General features: G+C 38.7%; 1 protein-coding gene across 2 annotated transcripts in view; it reads left to right on the top strand.

The window, feature by feature from the left end:
* ap3d1 (adaptor related protein complex 3 subunit delta 1) overlaps positions 1-6,351 on the top strand; it is a 92,144-nt gene extending 85,793 nt beyond the window's left edge. For both annotated transcript variants that reach the window (XM_072594109.1, XM_072594110.1), the window contains 3 exons: positions 404-525; positions 3,114-3,193; positions 5,641-6,351. In XM_072594109.1, the coding sequence (XP_072450210.1) occupies positions 404-525; positions 3,114-3,193; positions 5,641-5,739 (301 nt within the window). In that variant the 3' untranslated portion in view covers positions 5,740-6,351. The remainder of the gene's footprint in view (positions 1-403; positions 526-3,113; positions 3,194-5,640) is intronic.
* The last annotated feature ends 12,956 nt before the right edge of the window (positions 6,352-19,307 follow it).

A 19,307-nucleotide genomic window follows, 5' to 3' on the forward strand; every position in this document is an offset into this window, starting at 1 on the left:
GAAGTTGTTTGCTTTTTAAACCCAAGTAGTTCACTAAAATGCTTTTATGCAAAGGAACCAGTCACCTCTTACTGGCCTGGTATGTATGTGACTTTAGTTTAGTTACATAAATAGGGACTGTGTGTCAATTAAGTTGCCTTTCAGGCCCCTCTGTTGTTAACTATTATTTTTCAAGGGTGTCCACTGCCTTGGCAACCTTCCCATTTGCCAACAGCAGCTATTTCATGTTTTAAATATTCATCAAACTTTCACATCAAGAATTTTCTAACCACAATGATGCCAACATATGGAGTAGTTGGTTGGCTTGTTGTGTAATTACACTCTCTACAAATTAGATCTTTCTTATACTGAAAGGTTCTTGATTACAAAGTATTGTTTCTAAATATTTTCTCTTGCTTTGCAGTGACGCGTTCGCAAAATTGCTAGAATCTGGAGAATTGAAGATGTGTTCAATAAAAGTAGATGGAATAAATATTTCTTTCCAGCTGCTTCTAGCAAAAATTTGCTTTCATCACCACTTCTCAGGTACTTTTTTCTGTACTGATATTTGTTTTGTTGTATTCACACGGAGTTTCCTTTGAATATTGATGACGTCTATGCAACTGACATTGTATTTTTGAGTTAATTGCATGTAGACTTGCTGTCATAGCCTCAATGTGCCAGCAGAACAAGTCAGAGCCTTTGTATAATACTCAAAGCCCATAGAAAATGTACGTGGCCTTACATAAAGCTGAAACAAACAATTTGTAGTAGCTGAATATAGTTTCTTGCCATCAGTTTAGTTCATGTGGGCAGAATGTTTTGGACTAGCACAGCTGTGCTTTGCTGTGGAAAAGAAAACATTCTTACTGAAAGTTTGTTTTCAATAGTGCATGATTATTTTAGTTTTCAACAATGTTTGTACTTTTTGCAATCTCCAGATACCTTCAAAATTGACTGAATCCAGGATACCTTTTATGTAGCACATTTGATGCCAGCCCTAATTTTTACTACACAATACATTTCTGATATACCTGATGAAGCAGTGGCGCTCCGAAAGCTAGTGCTTCCAATTAAACCTGTTGGACTATAACCTGGTGGTGTGTGATTTTTAACTTTGTACACCCCAGTCCAACACAGGCATCTCCAAATCTTGATATAACCTGGCCATTGACACGTAGAAATGCAACATTAGAATTAATCTCGCACTAAACAAGTGTAATACAATCGCAGTACCATTCTTTGTATTGTGCCTTGAAGATTGCTAATTCTTCCTATTTGCCTGAGACTGATGGACTGCACTTCATTGGTGAAATTAAGGGTTCATTCTTGCTAGAATGCACATTAATTTTATCCAGTATGTATCAGGCCAGCATTGAAATCATTCAGTTTAGTTTATATGCTGCACGTATTGGATTTGCATTTAGTTACCATGTGACTCTTTAAAACTTTCGTTTTTGCAATTGCTATTCGGAAATAACTTCAAAGCTTGCCTCAAAATTCTGACTGAATCATCTTCATTCTGGTATAGTTACACAAATCTCACACAAATAGGTCATAATTGTTCCACTATCTAAAAATGAACACTCGTTTTCTGGACCTGACCATCCAACGCATGCAACTCGAAAGATCCATTGGTTAGTGAAAAATGTAAATGGCCTTCCACTGGAACTTAATCTTGAACAGTGAAACATTAGTCATTCTATTTTTCATGTTCAGCTTTGTTTTTGCCAGGAGCTCAGATCACAAGACAGATTTCTTTTTATATTTTAATAGGGTGGTCTCTTCAAATGCAAACACTGTTGTAGATTTGGTTTTAACAATAAAACAGATCTTCACTGTGCAAAAGAAATGAAGGTAAAATAGATTAAACCAAGTTATGTAGTTTAAATCTAAAGATTTTAGAGAACACGGTAAAATTAAATCCTAGTAATCCAAACAGCATTACGTTATAATACTGTTAAGGGCTAGAAATCATTTGCTTCACCATCCCACATAAGATTTGACTTGGCTGTGAATTAAATTCCTGGCTGCAAAAATGTGGTAGCCTTTGCTTCGTCATTTGACTGAGCTTAAAACCTTTTCAGCTTCACATAACCCCTGTAGTGTTTTAACCAAACACACTGGTATGGGGCTTTTTAATTTAAACGCTTTACACCACAATTGTAGTTAACCATTCTAAATTATCTTCTCTCTCCGTCAGGACATCCAGCTTTAGTTAAGAGCTCTGCAGAACTGCCCAAAATTTAACTAAAATATAGCTTTTTTTTTCCAATTTGTTTCCCCTAAGCCTAAAACAAATTTCAGAATTTCCTATCTAAGCGCCTAATGTACTACCCTATTTACTTCGCTCACCATAAACTCTTTCAGTTGAAACCAAAACCCATTAATCCCCATGTAGCCTTTTCTCACTTTTTAAAAAATCTTCATGGCTGGAGAAATATAGACATTAAACCCTTCAAAAATACACAACCCAAGTGCCACTAATTCAAATTCAAGAATAGAAATTCAAAAATTAATATTAAAAAATCTAAACAGTATACCATACATCAAACCACTTGGTTATAAACAGTTCTTTTACTATTAATCCGAATATCTTGATCATGTAACATCTTGGAAAGTGCTTGATCTAACACGTGCTAATTGATTAGGGTATTATGGGACAAGGTTACAACTGGAATGGATCATCTATTTTCAGATGGCCAAGAAGAGTGTTTGATAGATCTACATTTATTTAACTGGTTGCTGTCAGCTTCTTATTGCAAAGAGCTCTCCTGTTAATTGAGTACAACGCAGGCTTGTTATCTCCTGAAGAATGTGCTATTCTGATTAAAAATCTATTTGTAAAATTCTACAAATAACGAGAGGAAATACTTTCTCTTTTTCCTCGCACCAAACCAGGAGTATTCATTTCCTAGAGCGGTCTTGAGCCATCCTGGTCCTTGTACTTGATTTTAAAAATTCTACAAAATGGATTCATAAAACTTAGATGTCCAGCTTTAGCATTTTTAGAACTTTCTTATCATAAACCACTTTTACTCAAATGAGGTTCTGCTGTATAACATGTTGAGTGAATTTTTAAATTGTATTTTGTGGCATAATGTGTGCAATAATCTTTCTTTCCATCCTCATAGTTGTGGAACGAATCAATTCATGTGCATCTATGTATAGTCGTTCTATCCAGGGTCATCACATGTGTCTTTTGGTGAAAATGGTGAGTATGAGCCTGTAAGTAGAATGTTGTGATGTGTCAGTGTCACGATCCTTTTGCTTGTCTGTAATCCTTGGCCTCTATCAGTTTTTGAAAGCTAGGACGTGACTCCAATACTTTAAGCATACAGTGAGAACTTAATCATACACTGTAAACATTCCATTGATAATTGTAAATAAAGAGATGGAAGTGAGGGAAGACTATTTCAAAATTAGAATCACTAGGGAAGCAGAACTGAGCAAACCGATGGAGCTGTGGGCTCACAAGTCTCCAAGTCCAGATCGGCTTCATCCTAGGGTGCTAGGTTCCTGATGAACATTGGTGTTAATTTTCCAAAAACTCCTAGATTCAAAAGGTTCCATCAAATTGGAAAATAGCAAATATGAAAATGGATCATTTATGGAAGTTATAGCTGTGCACTGAGAAAATCTGAAGGCATTCAGGAAGAGTTTCAGGGATTCCTGCATGGAAATTGTTTAACAAATTTATTAGATGACTTTGAAAGAGTAATGTGCTGTGGATAAAGGGTGCTTTTAAACATAGTTTACTTATTTCAGGAAAGAAATTTAGAAAATTTGATCAAGTGCCACATCCAAGGTTATTGCAGAAGGTAAAAGCCCATGATGTAGGGTGTGAAATGATAGCATGGCTAGAAGATTAACTGTTAACAGTAAACAGGATATTATACAGTGAATCTTTGACAGGATGCAACAATTAGAAACCCACAGGGTTCTGTGCTGAGGCCTCAACTTTTTATAAATGTCACCAATGACTTAGATGAGCGGAATGAAGGCATACTAGCTAAACTTGCAAATGACACAGTTCAGAATGTACACTTATGAAGAGGCGTAGGAGTTCCCAAAATGGAAGGTTGAGTGAATGCGAATAAATCTGACAGATGGAATATAATATGAGGAAGTATGAAGTTCTTCATTTCAGGGAGAATGAAAAGCCATATCACTTAAATGGAGAAAAGCTAAGGAAATCCAGTGGCAGGAGAGTTGAGTTGTGCTGGTGCACATGTCCAAAATGTTAGTGTGCAGGCAAAGCACATAAGGTTGATTGGATGCTATCCTTTATTATGAAATAAATAGAGCTTGAGGATATTGGTGAGGCCACAACTTGTAGTGTGTGCAGTTTATTTTCTTTCATAAGGAACCCCATAAGATCCATCTTCTGTAAGAACTGAAGTAGGTCATGCAGCTCATCAAGCCTTCTCTGCAATTCATTGAGGTTATAGCTCCTGCGACAACCCTCAGCTCTGCTTTCCTGCCTTAATGCCCATAAACCTATGATTCCCTCAATGATAAAATTCTGTGCATCACAGCCTTGAATTTACTTAAGGACCCACTCAACAACCATCTATCATAAATAATTCCACAGATTGATCATATTCTAAGAGAAAACCTCCTTGTCTGTCTCTTAAATAAACTGTCCTTTACTGTGAGGTTATGCCCTTTGGTGCCAGATCCTCCCGGAAGGGGAAGCAACATTAGAATCTACTGTCAAGGCCCATAAACCCAAATGCCTTACTTTCTGAAGAAAATTCTTCCATTTCCAGGCTCAGTGTAGTGAACCTTCTCTGGACTTCCTCCAGTGCCAGTATATTTTTCCTTGGATCAGGAGATTAAAACTGGTCACAGTATTCCAGTTAGTGTCTTGATTTGTTTTAGCAAAGTCTCCCTGTTTTTAACACTCCATTTGCATTTAAATAAAGCAACAGTCGGTTTGCAATCCTAGGATTTAATGAACCTGGAATTTAGCTTTTTGTGATTCATGCACAAGGATTCCCAAATCCCTCTGTGCTGCAGATTTCTGCAATCTTTCCCCATAATGTTCAGCTCCTTTATTTTACTGTCAAATTTCACATCATCCCACTTATTCCATCTGCTAAGTCTTTGTCCACTCGATCAACCTGTCTGTTTTCTTCTGTAAACTAATTCTCATCCTCATTACTTGACATATCTCAGATGTCATTATGTTGTATATCCTCATTGTGACAGCTATCCTGTAAAGATAGGCAATGAGTTTGCAAATCCGAGGCCCTGTTCCCAGTGTTATGATTTCTCTAATCCAGTTACTTCATTTGAATCTTACTGATGTCAAATAAAAATGTCAGCATCCCACTTGAGATTTCTTATAGGGCTATATAGTTGAATTTAGGAATTCTGATCACAAAAGGTGCTACAGCTAAATGAGCGCATTCAACAGTGCCAGGGCTGATTGCAGTGCCGTACAATTGTGCTAACACAGCCAAACAATAAAGCATGATCTTTAGCTCAGGGTTACTCGAGGGTCTGAATTTGCGAACTTATTTGGGGAAGCTCAAGATTTTATCGGGTGTTTTTTGAGCTGAAATATTGCAGGTAAACTGCTTCAAGTTAGATTTTATCTTATCAAATGTGAATAGGTGTGTGCCATTTCAAGCATTACAATTTTATTTTAAACAGGGTGATAGCTCTGTCTCTGTGGATGGGAAATGCAGCGATTCTTCCCTTCTTGGAAATCTACTTGACGAATTGAAGCAGACATTGACAGAGAAGTGCTGAGCTGTTGTAAATCACACTCGAACTGTATTATGTTTTCCCTGAAAGCATGAGCTACGTAACACAAGGCATGTGAATTATTTATCTTCACAGTCATTTGCAGTTAGACATCTTAATCTCGTGTTCAAGATTTTCTTTGTTTTCTTTGGCCACTACTCCACATACAGTTTCATCACAAATTCATTACGCAACCATGTGTATTATACTGGTTACTGAGACCAGCAGCCGTTCAAATATTCAAACTCCTAGAGTGTATTGAACCGGTTTGTGTATTTCAAATTGATACTGCATTCCTGAAGAACTGAATTGTAGTGACGCTGTGTAAGCAGCTGTAAACCCAAAGTAATCTGCCAGTCTCAGTCACAGACTGAACATTTACTTTAAATTTGTCTTAATTAAATGTTTATTCCAAAAATAGTGGTGTTTTGTTTGATGGTCAAAACTGTCAATCTAGCATGTAGAGTTCTCTCATAGAATCCTGTGTGTTGATTCTAGGATTTTGAACAATGTGTTTAAAATTATTTACTATCAACATTCCCTCTTGGAGGTTAAAAATAATAATGACAAGCTGCTGTATCTTTTGTGTCGATAAACCAATAAAAATGTAAAACCTTCTGTTGGCTTGCTTTTTTGAAAAAAAGCCACCTCCTCCTTAGTTTTAGTTTTAAGCCTCTTGCAGCAGGTGTTTTATCATCCTGTAATTCACTATATGATCAGGTCAAAGCATTTGGACTTGGTGTATTGCATCCGTTCTGGTGTCAGCTCGCAGCCAGTCACCCCACTTGATTGAAATAAGATTCTTATAAAACATTAAAAGGTCAGACAAACTTTTTCTTTCTCGCTTATAGTGAAGGATATACAGTTCCTCTCGACACATCTTTTGAGTCCCTTTTGTTACTTATAAATTTGCTAAGCTTCAGGCACCATGTGACCACGGGATTCTGTGGAAATAATTTCTTAGATAATCCTACTCCATTAGCTCACACTACATTTTCCTGACTTCACTATAGCCAGGAGACAGTGAGGACTGGAGATCAGAGTTGAGAGTATGTTGTTGGAAAAGCTCAGGCAGCATCTGAGGAGCAGGAAAGTCGACATTTTGGCCGGAGCCCTTCATCAGGGATGACCTTCATTACTACCTGGTTCAAACATAGCCAACGGAGCTGAATCAGAGTTCAGATGGCAGTGACTGCCCTTGACATCAAGATGGCACGTGACTTGAGTGTAGCATCAAGGAGCTGTACTGCACCTGGAGTCAATGAGAATCAAAATAGATGTCTGCTGTTTGCTTTGTGCTAGGCATAATTCCCAAAATGGTTGTGTGTGTTGGTCGGTTATCTCAGCTCCCAGATGTCTCTGCAGGAGCTCCTCTGGGAGGGCAGGGTCCTAGGCCAACCATCTTTAGCTGCTTCATTAATGGACTTCCCTCCATCATAATGTCAGAACTTGGAGATGTTTGCATGATGTTCAACACAATTTGAGATTCTTCCAATTGTGAAGCAGTTGACATTTAAATGCAAAAAGACCTGGACAGTTTCCAAGCTTGGGCCAAAAGGTGGCAAGTAACATTTGCAATACACAAGTGCCAGGCAATGACCACCTCCAAAAGAGAATCTAGTCATTGCCCTCTGACATTCAATTGTATTACCATCATTGAATCCCCCACTATCAACCTCCTAGGAGTTACCATTAACCAGAAACTCGACTGGACAAACCAGAAAAATACACTGGCTGCAACAGGGATTTGGAATTGTGCAGCAAATAACTCTCACCTGACTCCTCAAAAAGCCTGTCCTCCATCTATAGTGCACAAGTCAGGAGTATGATAGAATAGTCTTCCCTCACTTGCCTGGATGAGTGTAGCTGCAACAATGCGCAAGGAGTTTGAGCCCCGTACACCTAACCCACTTACCTGGTACTGCATGCACAAACACCCACTCCCTGGGTCATTGGCACGGTGTAAAGGTAATGTGGAGGTGCCAGTGTTAGATTGGGGGTGGGCAAGGTCAGAAGTAACATAAACCAGATTATAGTCCAACAGATTTATTTGAAATTACAAGCTTTTGGAGTGCTGTTCCTTAATCAGGTGAAGTACTGTGTAAAGATGCAGAACTTCACACAGCACCTTCCAAACTTAGACCACTTCCATCCAGAAAGACTAAGACAGTAGATGTATGCAAGCACCACCTGTATGTTCCCCTCCAAGCCACTCACCCTCCTGACTTGGAAATCTATTGCTGCTCTTTCAGTGTCATTGGGTTAGGGTTATCTCATTTTGGTCTTGGAACTCCCTCCCAAATGGCATTCTGGGATCTACCTACAGTATGTGGACTGAAGAATCATCACCTTTGAAGGCACCCAAATGCTGGCCGAGTTAGTAATGTTCACATTGAGTGAAATTTTAAAAAACATCTTAAATTCACCAACTAAACATGGCCGAATAACTGTCGGCTTACTTATGTTGAGGGTAAATACAACTGGAAAGTATATAAAGGAGCAAAAATGAGCAAATTATCATGCAAAGAGGAAATGTGAAATAGAAATAAAAATAAATAATTAACTTGGAAATAACTAAAAAAATTTACAAAGCATATTGTAATATCACAATTCGCACACTGAATTACTTTTCCAAGTACTTTGCGCAAACCTATGGTAACAATATCTCAGCAGTGGTGAAATTCATGACCAGTTAGTCATTTTTGTGATCATGTTTGCCTGGAAGCCTCTTCACATCATGTCCCCTGAGGAATTCTGATAAAATGATGCAACTGTAGTACTATGCTGGGAATAGCACATTATGTGCTGAGGGCAGTTTTCCTCCTTCATGAACAGCACCAACAGGAAATTGACTGCATTGGTTTCTTTAGGGTATGCTGTGCAAATTTTAAATCTCCAAGGTCCTTTATCCTGCAACCCAGAAGCTATCTGTTAGCTTTACAGGAATGTACAGTTGAAACAATGCACCTGTAAATAGAAATCGTCAAAATGATATGATTTCCCAAAAGCCCGAGGCTCTGGTGACCCAATTTTAAAAACATTATGGGAGGTACTCAATGATTCAGAGACCAGAAATCCAATGGGTTCAAACCTAATAGGAGAATCTAATTCAATCCTTACTAGTTGTAAAGAAACAAGAATAAATAATTCAGCCTGAGTCTGCTCATCGTTCCATCAGATCGCATCTGATCTGTACCCCAACTTCATTTACCTATCTCTGATCAAGTTGACTTGCCACCCTTTTAAATATTTTTGGGCACATTTTCAAAATTTCAATTGACCCAGCGGTATCTACAGCCTGTTGATTTTTGGGCTAGCAATTGGAGGACCTTTATTGGGTTAGGCCAGTCAGAATTACACTAACGTGTGGCAGAAATGTTTCTTTACTAGTAATAGAGATGTAGAAAATTAATAAGTCATGATTATTGTCTGGAGAACAGACATTCACCTTAATTCTCAATCTACTCATGAGGGGCAGGTGTAGCATGAATAGCCAAGGTATTTTTCCTGGAGTGGGGCGAGTCCAAATCAAGGGCATAGGTTTAAAGTGAGAGGGGAAAAATTTAAAATGAATTTGAGGGGTGACTTTTCCCATTGAGGGTGATGTGTGTATGGATGAGCTGCCAGAGAAAGTGGTGGAGGTGGGTACATTTGCATTTAACAGGCCTCCTTATGGGTATATGAACAAGTCGGGTTTAAGGGATATGGGCCAAATACTGGCAAATGGAACTGGGTCAGATTGGGATGTCTGGTCGGCATGGATGAGTTGGACTTGAGGGTCTATTTCCATGCTCTATGACTCTACTGATCATTTTAAGAAAATACGGTGCAGTATTGACAAGTTCTGCAGTGTAGCTTTTGTGAGCTTGCATCCTGGATAGTTGAGAGTGTGTCATCCTGTTACTGTCCATTTAATGTTTAAAAACATTGTGCCCATCCTTGTCTCACTGTTGTCAGCGTACTGGGTTAATGAATACACTGCACACTGGACTAATGTAAAAGGAACGGTTAAGAGAATTCAGCATGGCATGTTTCAGACTGAGATTTGGTGATAAGGATCTTTGATTTCCTGGTCCTTAATTTATTCTGTATCAGTACTAGACATCCTGCTGCATGTATGGCTTCTCTATTATCAACCACTGAAAAGTTCATGAATCCATTTTTTATAGCAAAAGCAAATTTAAACTTATGGCCACAGACCTTGTCTAATTGCTCCTCAGTTGAGGGATTTAATGAATAAACCCAGAGGGGACTTTATATTCCAACAGCAAACACACCTCTAAACTATTTCTTTGTGAAGTATTTTGAGCGGTGCTTTATAAATGCAGTCCTCGAATAGTAATTTCACAGCTACGCTATTAAAGCACACCACCTTAAGCAATAAATGAAACCTGTTAGATATTTTAACCAGCTTACTTTAGTTCCAGATGAATAGAAGAATAATTTAGCAAGTAATGCAATTTTTTAAAAAAAGAAAAGATTGCCTCGTTCTGATGGATGTGAAGTCATTAAAATTTAAATAGAAAGTTGAGCATGTGGAAAGAGCACGTGAAAAGATCGCATTCATACTCATCAACTGATGATAAGATTGCATTGTTTTAATTTTTTTTAAAAAGCCACTTCCTGTTTGCAGCAAAATATTGTCCTTCGTCCCACCTTCGAGTTCAGACAACAAAAGAAAACACAGTGCTGTGAGGGTTGCTTTATTGGACAAACATTTGTTTAAAGCAAAACTTGTACTGAACATAGCACTTTGAAAACAGCCAGGATGGACCGTCAACAGTCTAAGTGTGTAGTGTTGCCTCTCAGCAAGCTATTCTTGTTAATTACTTGGTGGATGTCCACTGTACAAGGTAGGCATATTTGTAAAATTCAATAATTCAATGACTTCAAGCCTCACGAAAGATGTTTTTTTTGTAAATAGTTTGTTATCAAAACCATAGGATTGTAAATATTTCCATGTGGAAGAGTTCTTTTAACCAGCCTTCGCCCTATTTGCTAAAACTCCACATTGTAACTTCAATCTTTCTGTTCAATGTTCAAATAGCCTTTGCTAATACACAGGAAAAACCATGTTTTGTAACACTCAAACAATTGCATGCAATTATATTTGAACTATTAAATGATTGCATACTCTATTAGCTTTCATTATGTTTTCTTGGTTTGTGAAAAAGATTGTGCTGGTTTAGTTTGAGTTTGTTCACTCCTAAATAATATTAAAGACTCTTCTTAGAGTATGTAACAAATAAATTTATTTCATGAAAAATGCAATTGAAATTTATGTTCAACTAAAGTATCTAAAATTATAAAATTTTATAATGACACGGAAGGATGCCATTTGTACCCATGTTGGTTTTCCATAAGCAATTAGTCCGAGCCATTCCCTACGCAGTCATGAAATCAGTTTCTGGGGTTTGTCAGCTCAATTGGCTGGATGGCTAGTTTGCGATGTCAGTGATACCAGCAATGGGAGTTCAATTCCTACGCTGGCTGAGGTTACCATGAAGAATTCTCCTCTCAATCTCTCCCTATCCTCAGTGGTGGTGATGCTCAGGTTAACCATACTAGTCAACTGTCTGTCTCTAATAGGAGACTGGCTCTGTGGCCTGGCAAAGTTTTGGTGGCTTTACCTTTCTAAAATCTTCCAGGACTGCTGTGCTTGTAAGTATGTTCGCTGAGCTGGGTAGTTGATTTGCAGACATTTCATCCTCTGTCTAGGTGACATCTTCAGTGCTTCAAACACACTGACCTAGACCCAATATACCAAGCACTGCAACAAATGACCGTAACCAGCAACTGGAAGCTGCAGGAATGGAATCAAGTAAATTCCAAAAGAGACAGTACAGCAGCGCTTCACAGGACGCTCGAAAGCACTGAAGATGTCACCTAATAAGGGGACAAATCAATTTCCCAGCTCGGCAAACACACTCACAACCACGGCAACTGGCACATGAGCTACAAATCTTTACACAAACCTTGATCTTGTAGGGGCACCCAACCTACGGTCAGCAGGTCACAAATGGCTCATTAGAGCACATCATACAGTTCATTCAGAGGGTTCCCACCAATAATTATACAATATTACACAAGATGTATGATACACCAGGAAAAAAATGATGCAAAGTGAAAGTTTTTTATGTTTTATTTGAAGCCAGAGTTTCACGTGCAGAGGGAGAAGAGAAAGGTTTTGCAAATAGTTGCTGCTTCCATCAGAGGCCCTTGCTCTCCCATGTGTACTGCTGCAGGCCTTACTGGTGAGGCTATGATCAGCATACATGGAACAGAGGTAGTCTGTATTTGGATTCACAGTGAATAGCCCAAGGCCTGGAGTCATTGGACCAGCTTTGGGATTGGGAGGCTTTCAAGAAGATTCTGGTTGAGAAAAAGAGGGAGGAGATGACAGTCACACCACAGGGAGAAGATTATGAGAGTTGAATGGAGGGGGAGTGATAGGCTGACCCTCCCGCTGATTATTCTTCCATTCAGTTTTCTAAAAAGAAATCGCCTTTTGCCAAATTGGATTTGAATCTCATTGGGAAACAAACGTAGCCACTTTCATTTCAATGTGAAATGCTTGTTTGTGGGATGATAGTGTTGGTGGAAAGCTTTGGGATGCAAAGCCCCATGGATTATTTTCTTAAAGTTAAGGGAGAGGCAGAGTAAGGTACACAGTGAGAGGAGTAAGAGAAAGAGGCTGGGTGTGAAGAGAGGGGAAAGGGTGAGAGAGAGGAAAGAAAAGAGTACAGGGAAGAGAAGATGGAGAGAATGAAAGCAGGCCGAGAGAGGAGGGCGTCCAGGTGGAAATTCAACTCTGTTCCAATCTGTAATTTCATGTGAATCCTGATAAGGTCAGTTTAGCGTATGCCCCATCAGAGGCAATCCAGGGGTAAAACTATTTTGTTTTTGGCTCCAGTTGCTACCTTTTTCCCTGGTGATCATGAATTGAAGGTAATTCCATGTATTAGAATCTATTACAGCAATGTATTTACTTTCTTGTTATAGGGAGGTGGTGGCTTGGTGCCAATGTTACAAGTAACCCAGTTCTGCAGGTTAATGTTCTGGGGACATGAGTTTAAATCTCACTTGGCAGAAATTTGAATTCATTAAAATCTGAATTAAAAGTTAACCTTATGGTGACCACATAGAGACACGTCTGGTACACTAATGTCCTTTAGGGAAGAAAATTACCATCTCCGGTGGGTATGTAACTCCAGACTTCTCAGGAGTGTCTCTTAAATGCCTTTTCAATGTATCAGTCTCAAGCAATTCTTTCATTAGTATGATGACAATGTAAATATTGTCAAACCGAAGTCCTGTATATCTTGACATTATGTATTTGCTTTTGCTCTCTATGCCTCTCTTTCAAAAAGTAACAACCTCATTTCCTTTTTCAGAGCTTTAGCAATTTGTCCTCCTATTCTTATATTTTTGCTTCTCATTTTAAAGTTTTATAAATGAGTGCATGTTGCCTTTTTCATTTTCCCTACATAAATAAAGCATGCCCATTTTCTTTTGAGATCTATCTAAGCAATGTACTGACCCATTTGTCTTTCTGAAATTATTTTATAGTTAACCACGTCTTTTGCCATCTGAAAATATTTTCATTGGCTCTATTTCTATTTTCATTGTCTGGATAATGAGCTCTTACAAGAAATATCAGAGCAAATTGATAAAGGTGTACAGTGGATGCTGTGTATGTGCTTATTCAAGATGAGTACAATAAAGCATATAACTGAGTGAAGTGAACACATATGATAGTGAAGTGAACCAAGTAGAAAGGATAGTACATGATACATTTTGTGTTTGTGTTGTTGCAACAAGAATAAAAACTTGGCTGAAGGATAGCAAACAAAGTTGTAGTCACTCAATAATTTGAAGACTGTCAGAATGTTACATTCATAGTAATAAAAAGTGATCAAGCTGTATTGGATTGGAGTGTGGCAGGGAGCACCACTGTTTACGTCGCTTCATTTATTTTTTAAAAAGACTGATTTTAAACCCCTTTTACTGTCCAGTAGGTTAAAATTTGAAATCACTGGCTTCAGTCATCGTAGTAAAACAAAGTTTGTAATATCCAAGTACATAAGCAGTAATTAACAAAACCCCAAAGATAATATTATCTGGTCTGATTTAAGAGGTGGGTTTGAAGAATACAGATGGCTTGTTCACACCTATAATTATATTTCTCTATGCTATCAAAAGCCTATAATTGTCTAGTTGCAGACAGTTCCCTGGTGCTCTTAGTTTCTTTCACTTTCTATACCATGTTTGTCTGTTTCTGTACAAAGGCAGAAGTCACACAACACAAGGTTCTATTCCAACAAGTTTATTTGAAATTACAAGTTTTTGCTCTTCCATCAGGTGAATGAAAAGCTTGTGGTTTCAAATAAACCTGTTGGACTGTAACCTGGTGTCATGTGACTTCTGACTTTGTCCACCCCCATCCAACACCAACACTCCCACATTATGTTCCTGTACAATTAACTCATGGACCTTGAAGTTAACAATAACTTCAAAGTTATTGGTGGCATGGTTGCTTAGTGATTAGCACTGCTGCCTCACAGCACCAGGGTCCCAGGTTCGCTTCCAGCCTCAGGTGACTGTGTGGAGTTTGCACATTCTCCCTGTGTTTATGTGGGTTTCCTCCGGGTGCTCCAGTTTCCTTCCACAGTCCAAAGATGTGCAGGTTAGGTGAATAGTGATAGGTGCATCAGTCAGAGAGGGGTGGGTTACTCTTTGGAGGGTCGGTGTGAACTGGTTGGGCCAAAGGGCCTGTTTCCACACTGTAGGGAATCTAATCTAATGACTCAAGCTATAAGAAACTTCAGTCTCAACATCATCTTTTTGCACATTGCAAAGAGCACATAAAATGATACAAGAAATATAACAAAAATGTAATACTTCATTTCCATTCAATGCAGCTTGATCACTTTTGTCACTATGGATATTATTTTCTTCAAGATAGCAAGTGACCACGACTTTTTTCCTATCCTTCAGCCAAATGTTGGAGATCTGTCTGCTTCATTCACTTCAGTACCATATGTATTAATTTTATTCAAACACTCATAACACTGACTAATTTTTGTCAATTAATTACTTCATAGAGCATCGAATAGTTATTGTTATTTTTCTCCTCCTCAGTTTCAGGACACAATCAAACCAAGTGTCAACTAAAACTCACTTATTCAAAATCCACAATCTATGCTGTGGAAGGTGCTGAATTTTCTCTCTCATGCACCACGAATTACTGTAGGAACAGCTCCTCTGTACCAGAATTAAACTGGTGTAAGCAGACATCAACAGGTTGCACATTGTTACCTCAGCTGGAGGAATTTGTCAATCGGACCACATCCTACTCTCATTTTGGACCAGGCACAATGACCTCTGTCCTCCATATCTCCCCTGCTCACATGAACCACCATGGAGTCTATCAGTGTCAGGGCCAACTCCCTAGTTACCGTCCAGCTACTGTGATGGGCCACATGATAACAGTTTTGGTAAAAAGTAAGTATGAATAAAGAATAATTTTAAGCTTTTTCAAGTGTATAGTGTATAGTGTTTCAAAATTTCAAGACATGTCCAAGGCTCAATTTTCTGAACAAATTCCATTTAAGCTTTTGGTTATTGTTGCATTTTTCAACCAAGGATATATAGTACCATGCAAGCTTAAACATTTTCTAGTCAGTCATATCTGAAACTGCCAGGTATGCTGCATGCATTGGCTATGTAACCATCACAACAGAGCTGTACATGTTCAAGAGCTTTTCTGCAGCAGAGGAGCCTGTATCGCTCCATTTAAATGATAGCAGGTTGCAGCTAACTATGTGGCTTAATTTCCTGTAGTTTAATTTATAACTGGCATTCAGTTGACAGGATAGTTGTAGTACTATTGAATTTCCAAAGCTAGAGCATGATTAGTTATAGATGAGCCACACTTAACCAGAAAACATAGAAATCTGAAGTCAAACAGAAATGAGGAGGCAAATCTCGAAAGAGAGAACAAAGTTAACTTTGTATCTTTCTTCAGAACTGGAAGACGTTGGGGGTGGAATAGTTTGTTAGCGCTTCAGAAGCATCAAAAACAAAGGGGAAGGTCTATGTGATAAGGTCCAAGGCAGGAGATATAAAGTGACACAAAAACTCAGCAGGTCTGACAGCATCTGTGGGAAGAAAGTTAATGTTTCAAATCCGGTGAGTCTTCATCTGGACTGGACTCAGGATTCGAAACATTAGCTCTACTTTCTGCCTACTGATGCTGCCAGATCTGCTGAGTTTCGCCAGCAATTTCTGTTTTCATTTCAGATTTCTAGCATCCACAGTTGTCAATTGATTATTTTATAAAGTATCAAATAGTTATGGTTATTTTTCTCCTCCTCAGTTTCAGGACACAATCAAACCAGATGTCAACTAAAGCTCACTTATTCAAAATCCACAATCTATGCTGTGGAAGGTGTTGAATTTTCTCTCTCATGCACCACGAATTACTGTAGCATCCACAGTTCCTTGTTTTAATATAATGTTGAGACCTGACAAATGGAATACAATCACAGGGCAAAAATGTGACAGTAGTGGGCTAAACAAGGTAGAAAATCTTAAAGAGGTACAAATGAAAATAGCAGAATAATTATTTATAGCTGGTCAGTGATAAAATATGAACAGTTCCTTTGTATGCAATTGTTGATCACAATATTTTACTCAGGAAGATAGTAATGTATCTGATGAGGTACATTTTCATGTTTCTGTTGAGTCTCATTGAAGTGTAGGAGGGCAAGATTGGAGAGATCACAGTTAGAGTGCAATGGAAAAATGAAATTGACCGTCGGAAACTTTGGCTCATAACTGAACTAGACAGATGTGTTCAGCAAAATGCAATCTTTGCTTGTTCTCCTAACTGTGGAGGATACAGCACGTAAGCAGAGCTAAGCAGTGCATTACACCATACTGAAAGAATTACAATGAACTCACTTACCCCTGGAAGAAATGTTTGGAGCCTTGAACAGTGAGAGGAAAAGAGGTGAAAAGGCCAGGTTTGCATCTCCTGTGAGAAGATTCATTGAAAAGAGGTGTAGGAATGTTGGGAATGTGTAAAAGGTGGACCAGGATATTATGGTCCCTCAGAATGTTGGAAAGATAGAGGAAGATATAATTGGCGATGACGTTATGCCGTATGGAGCAAAGCTGTTGGAGGTTGATCTGTTAAGTGTGCACGCTGGTAGCTAGAAAGTATGGACAAAGGGAATTTGTCATAGTTCTGGGAAAAGAAGGGGCATTAAACAGACAAGATTGAGAGCCCAAACAATCAGTGTGGCAGAGAAATCTCACAATAGGAAAAAAGAAAACACATTGGAAGCACTGGCATTGAAGTTGGTACTGTCAGAAAAGATGTGTCAGCGACAGAAAATGAGAAAACGGAGAGTTGTGGGACTCAATCTGGTGAGTTTCTGAAGTCATCTGGAAAGGGGATGGAACAAAGACTGATTAAATTCCACAAATAACTGGGCATAGCTTTGAGAAATATGGGTTTGCACTATGTCATGTTATTTGGCACAAGAGTGGAATAATAAGTTCAATGAGGCAGAGGACTCTGATGGATGAGGACTTGGTGGACTTCCATCCAGGAAAAGAGCAGAGGGTACACAGGCCAATCTCAGGGAGGTGGAGGTGTAAAGCGATTGTTCGGTTTCTTGGTCTGAACCTTGCTATAAGGCTGATCCTCATATCTGCTGATGTTTAAGATGATGTTAACCTCACCCGATGTGTGACTTCAAGCACCTCTGAAACATTGCCATCTATCTCCTGTACATTTCCCCAGCACTGTTGAGACCTTATTCAATACATCTAGCATCTTGAAGTTTTTTGATCCAGTTTTCTCCTTCTGAGTTTTCTACATTATGTGCTGTAACTTACCAGATTTCCAGCACTGATCGCCATCAGCCTTGAAAATCTACACTGTCTTGTGCCCAAGCACAATTAAGAGATCCACATTCTCATGTTCAACAAGCTTTGCCCCACTAGACACCAGTGATACCCTTTAGTTCAACATTCCTGCATGTGTCCTAATCTCCTCATTCCCAGTATCAGTAACCATTCCTCCAGCCATACTCTCTATGTGTTATGGAACTGCATCCCAGAACTCTACACCTTGCTACCTTCCTTCACCTTCTGGAACCATTCGCTTTCCCAGAACTTCATTACCAGCCATCTTATATCCTCCCCTTTCCTCCCCTCTTTCCTGATAAGTACTCCAAGACAGTCCCTCTTTAAGAGGTACCCAACAGAAAGTGTTTCTTTAATGGTCAATCAATATTTTTTGGCTTGGAGAAAGATTCAGAGTGGAATTCACCAGCATTTGGTTTGGGGGCTATTGCTTTTCCTGATATATATAAATGATCTAGATCTGGCATGTGCAGGAAGCAATTTCAAAGTTTGCAGATGACTTGAAGCTTGGAAGAGTTTTGAACTGTGAGGAGAACAGTGCAGAACTCCAAAACAACATAAACAATTTGGTGGATTGGACAGATTGTTGGCAGATGAGTTTCAATGTAGAGACGTATGGAGTGATCCAACTTGGTAGGAAAAAAATTGGAAGGAATTATTAAATAGCGCTACCATTCTAAAGGGGATGCAAAGATCATTGAAGGTGGCAGGAGAAGTGGAGAGAGCAGGAGGTAATCATGCTGTATCCTCTGCTTTATTAATAGGGGCATGGAGTATAAGAACAAGGAGGTGATATGGAACTTGTGCAAGACACTGGTTAGACCTCAGCTAGAGTATTGTGTATGGTTCTAGATGCCCCATTTTCAGAATAATGTGAACACATTGGACAGAGTGCAGAAGCAAATCAGAAGAATGGTTCTAGGGATGAGGAATTTCAGTTATGAAGATCGATTGATGACATTGAGACTGTCCTCTTTGAAAAGAAGGAGGCTAAGAGTAGATTTGATGGAGTTTTCAACATCATGAGTGGGCAAGATTGAGTAGATAGGGAGGAACTGTTCCCACTTCTAAAAGGAACAAGGAAAGGGCATAAATTTAAAATTATTTGCAAAAGAAACAAAAGTGATTTAAGAAACTTCTTCTACACTCAATGAGTTGCTCGGGTATGGAATGCACTACCTGGAAACGTGGTGTAGATAGGTTCAACTAAGGTATTTAAGAGGGCAAGGATGGAGAAACAGCAGGACATTAGTACCAGGTATTGGTGCTTATTTGAAGAACTGGTGCTGACACAACAGACTGATTGCCCTCCATCTGTGTTGTAAGACTTCACTGCTTCTGACAGTCTCATACTGTCAGACACAAACATGCATCTCATTTAATCTTATGATCACAGTTTTATTTTTTAATCCTAAGAATTCAAGATGATTATTCCCAATTCCAAAATGAGAGGACAAAAAGGAGGCTTCCTAAGGCTTCACTGTACTGTGAAATTTGATGAAAATTTGAATAACATACTGAAAGTATTTTGGACAAAGGACAATGAAAACTGTAGCCAGTCAATGCAAATGAACAGCAACAGTATCCACAACAAATCAATGGAAAGAGATAGACATAATTTTACACTGATTCTTTCC

This window comes from Chiloscyllium punctatum, chromosome 24 (genome assembly GCF_047496795.1).
Source record: "Chiloscyllium punctatum isolate Juve2018m chromosome 24, sChiPun1.3, whole genome shotgun sequence".
Taxonomy (NCBI): Eukaryota; Metazoa; Chordata; class Chondrichthyes; order Orectolobiformes; family Hemiscylliidae; genus Chiloscyllium; species Chiloscyllium punctatum.